The sequence below is a fragment of the Sphaeramia orbicularis genome, chromosome 3, assembly GCF_902148855.1.
Source record: "Sphaeramia orbicularis chromosome 3, fSphaOr1.1, whole genome shotgun sequence".
Classification (NCBI taxonomy): Eukaryota; Metazoa; Chordata; class Actinopteri; order Kurtiformes; family Apogonidae; genus Sphaeramia; species Sphaeramia orbicularis.
In genome coordinates, this window is record NC_043959.1 from 1,486,881 (window position 1) to 1,490,964 (window position 4,084).

General features: G+C 39.2%; 1 protein-coding gene across 1 annotated transcript in view; it reads left to right on the plus strand.

Annotated features, from left to right (window-relative positions):
* The window catches only part of LOC115412567 (leucine zipper protein 2-like), a 471,651-nt gene that overhangs the window by 450,590 nt on the left and 16,977 nt on the right, over positions 1 to 4,084 (plus strand). The window contains 2 exon segments of the mRNA XM_030125144.1: positions 3,029 to 3,094; positions 3,096 to 3,197. Coding sequence (XP_029981004.1) covers positions 3,029 to 3,094; positions 3,096 to 3,197 — 168 coding nt within the window.

Consider the following 4,084-nt stretch of genomic DNA (forward strand, 5'->3'; position numbering starts at 1 on the left):
TGGACAGATTTGGATGAAAATTCCAGGAAATATTGATACTGACACAAGGAACAAATGATTAAATTTTGGTGGTGATGGGGGGGGGCACAGATCTGCCTTGGCGGCGGTCTGCGCTCTCCGAGTGCTTTTCTAGTGTTGTGTGTAATTCAGTTACTGCATTATGTATTTGTTGTGGTATTAAAATTAGGAAAATAGTATTGTATTATTCTTGTATTAAGTTAGTGATAAAGGTGTAAAAACACTGAGGAATAGGATTAAATAAGTTTAGACTTCTTCCTGCTCCTTTTCGACCATGCAATAGTCAGACTCGTATGTACTTGAAGATAGATTCTGTCCATTTAAATGTTATTTTGTTATTTTGTATCAACATTTCCTGAAATTTTCATCCAAATCCATCCATAACTTTTTGAGTTATCTTGCACACAGACAGACAGACAGACAGACAGACAGACACAGACAGACAGACACACACACACACAGACAGACAGACAGACACACACACAGACAGACAGACACAGACAAACACACAGACACAGACACACAGACACACAGACAGACACAGACAAACAGACAGACAGACACAGACACAGACAGACAGACACACAGACACAGACAGACAGACAGACAGACACACAGACACAGACAGACAGACAGACAGACACACACACAGACAGACAGACAGACAGACACAGACACAGACAGACAGACAGACAGACAGACACACAGACACAGACAGACAGACAGACAGACACACACACAGACAGACAGACAGACACACAGACACAGACAGACAGACAGACAGACACACACACAGACAGACAGACAGACAGACACAGACAAACACACAGACACACAGACAGACACAGACAAACAGACAGACAGACACAGACAAACACACAGACACACACACACACAGACAGACAGACACAGACAAACACACAGACACAGACAGACAGACAGACAAACCAACGCTGGCAAAAACAGAACCTCCTTGGCGGAGGTAAAAAAAAGAAACAAAAGAAAAGAAAAAAAGAAAAGAAAAAGAAAAAGAAGGATTAACTGACAGAACACATGATAACCACCAGTTGGCAGTTACTTAATTCTATATTAATCATCTCTTTAACTTGTATATCCTGTGTTCGTTTGCCCCCTGTGGTCCATTTGTTTCGTCTGTAGACCTGGTCTGTACGTTCACCACAGGTGGAACCAGGGAAAAGACTTTCACCTGTGACACATTCACTGTCTGAATGGACAGAATCTGTGATGTGTTCAATGTCACCGTTACTGCAGGGATAAAAAGAGTCATCATTCAGAACATCTGAGCACCATTCGTCCCTGTCCTTGTTTTCATGGACTATTGAAATTCAGTTGCACCTGAACATGGAACACATGTTTTTATCCATTGTCATTTATGTTCATTCTTATAATAAATATACTTTTCAGACTAGTTACCTTTGAAACCTGTTGTTCACAGAAACAAATCTGTGCTCAAACTTAAAAAGATTGAATTAAACAACAGGAGGATCTTGATTTAAAAATACTCTTTGTGTTCATTCTACAATATCGTCATCATTACAAACTTTATGTTTAAGAGGAATAAACAGATTGATTGTGGTTAAACACAGTATAATTATTTCATTACCCAGTAAATGTCAACAGACAGAATTAGATCCAACTTATTCCCCTGCATTTCTTTCATTATTTGTCTTGGTGGCGGACATCTGAAGGGGTCGTGTTCAGCAGCTGTTATTAATGAGGCCTAATGTTATTTTTATGTGTGTGTATTGATGCGCTGTCAGTGGGTGGAGTCAGATGAGTTCAAAATGTATGTGGAGAAAACTGCTGATTAGGAGAATCTGTCACTGTGGAGTTCAGCTCATGGGCTATCGACATCTGAGGCAGTTGTAAAATAATTAAACCAATCATTCTGTCTGTTATCATTGATTCAAAGCTAATAGGACTTTCAACATTCCTTATTTTCTGTGTCTCTGGTTGAGTTGTGCTTCATGTCCTTTCTAACAATGCCTCTTCACTGCTCTAAAGCCCCCCCCCCCCCCCCCCAACCCCACCCCTTTTATCCCATTAAGATCCAGTACTGCTTTTGTGGCAGCTCCAAATTAATTTCTCTCTCTATTTTAACCTTTCATAAGTGATTTATCACTGTTTTTATTCTTATATTATTCTCTGTATTTGACTTTCTTTCCAGTTTAAATCCTTTTCCAATATTTAATTCACAGATCATGTGGATATTTATTAAAGCTCAGAGTAAATTCAAAGGTTATTATATCAAAACTATGTAAAATGACAAAAGAGAGACTTTTTCTGCAAAATCTATCATTAACTGAACACAAACCCAGTGTCTCCATCCATGGTCTTTATCAAACTCTATGGGTTTTATCGGTGAACCAATGTTGTAGATGATGACAGTGTTTCCATGGTAACTACGGAGCCTCTGAACGTCCAAACGGGTCATATCTGATGACCATGAAAAGATGAAAAACTGTATTTTTTGCCAATTATTTCACCATAGGATTAGTGGTTTTAAAGTTACTAAACATTTTAGATCAGTAGATGGTTTTGGTCCCTGGTGGATATTTGTGCAAATTATTTTTCTCTATATTTAACCATTTTTGAGTGACTTATCACCTTTTACGATAATACGATCCTCTGTATTTTGCATTTTTCAAAGTACATCTTGTATTTTCCTATATTTCATTCACAGATGTTCATGAAAACTTTGAGTAAATTTAAAGGTTATTATCTATTATTACCTCTGAAATGGGTCATATCTAATGACCATGAAAAGATGACAAACTGTATTTTACTCCAATTATTGACATGTATTGATAGCATTAGTGGATCAACAGGTATGAAACAGTTCAGATGAGCAGATGCTTTCGGTCTGTGCCGGCTGTTTGGCTCTTCATGGGTTAATACTGAAGTGAATGTCATCTGTGGACCCATGGGTGGAGGGATGGTGGGATTCACATGTCTTTACGTGTGTGTCATGTGGTTTCTTGGGCGACAGGAGTCTCAGCTGAAGGCGCTGAAGGACACCGTTCACATCTGCTTCTCCGCCGTCCTGCACAACCAGCCCGGGCAGCGCCCACAGGTTTCCCCACGTCCCCCTCCCACCTGTTCAGATACTATCACTCATCAACAGCTCCAGAGTCACCTTTCAGCAGCCACATGCCAAGGTAATTCCCTATTCCACTCACTTCCATGTGATTTAATGTTTATCCAAAGAAGGCCTGGCTGCTGTAGAGCTCCAGCCTTTTTCTCTTTCATGCGCGGCTGCAGTGATGGGTTCAGTCTGTCCTTATATCTGGTAGGATCCGCTCCTGCTGTCCTTGAACCAACCAGCTCTGCTACTGTCGCCATCAACACATGCACTTATCTGTGAGTTATTTACATGACGGTAAATACTTGGTCCATCACTCAGCCTTGAAAATACCATGAACATCTCTTTGAACCATCTTGGATTTAGGTGCATTATTGATTGAACTGTACACTGGATGTGTTGCTGCTCTGCTTTTACATGAGGCTGACCAGGTGTTTGTGAGCCACATGTGGGACAAGGAGTGTGTTTGTGTGGGACAATGTGGGACATGTAACTGTAATGGTGGAACAAAGTCTACATTTTTAAACAATGTGCATCTGATTGTCCAGCTAATAAATATGAAGAACAACTATTTGATGTAGTTGCACACAGTATGCAGATTTCTGCACTGTTTTTTGCACAGGTTTCAACAACTTTTTTTGCTTGTAAAAACAAAACAAAACATCTACTTGTAAAAAATGAAAAAAAACAACACTCTAGTTTCAAATATTGTAATTAAACACTTTTAGAAAATCAGCTTTTTTTTTTTTTTTTTTTTTTTCATTTGAGTACATGTTCTCATCCCTCAAAGGTAAACTAATCTTTGTGCAATAAAACAAAAAGGCAGAACTGACAACATTAGAACAGCTGTTTGCACTTCCAGACAAACTAACATTACTGGGACCTAAACCTTTGCACATCCAAACCCAGAACAGTTCAACATTTAACATTCAACACAGGAATAAAAACAGATAAGATAAAGTT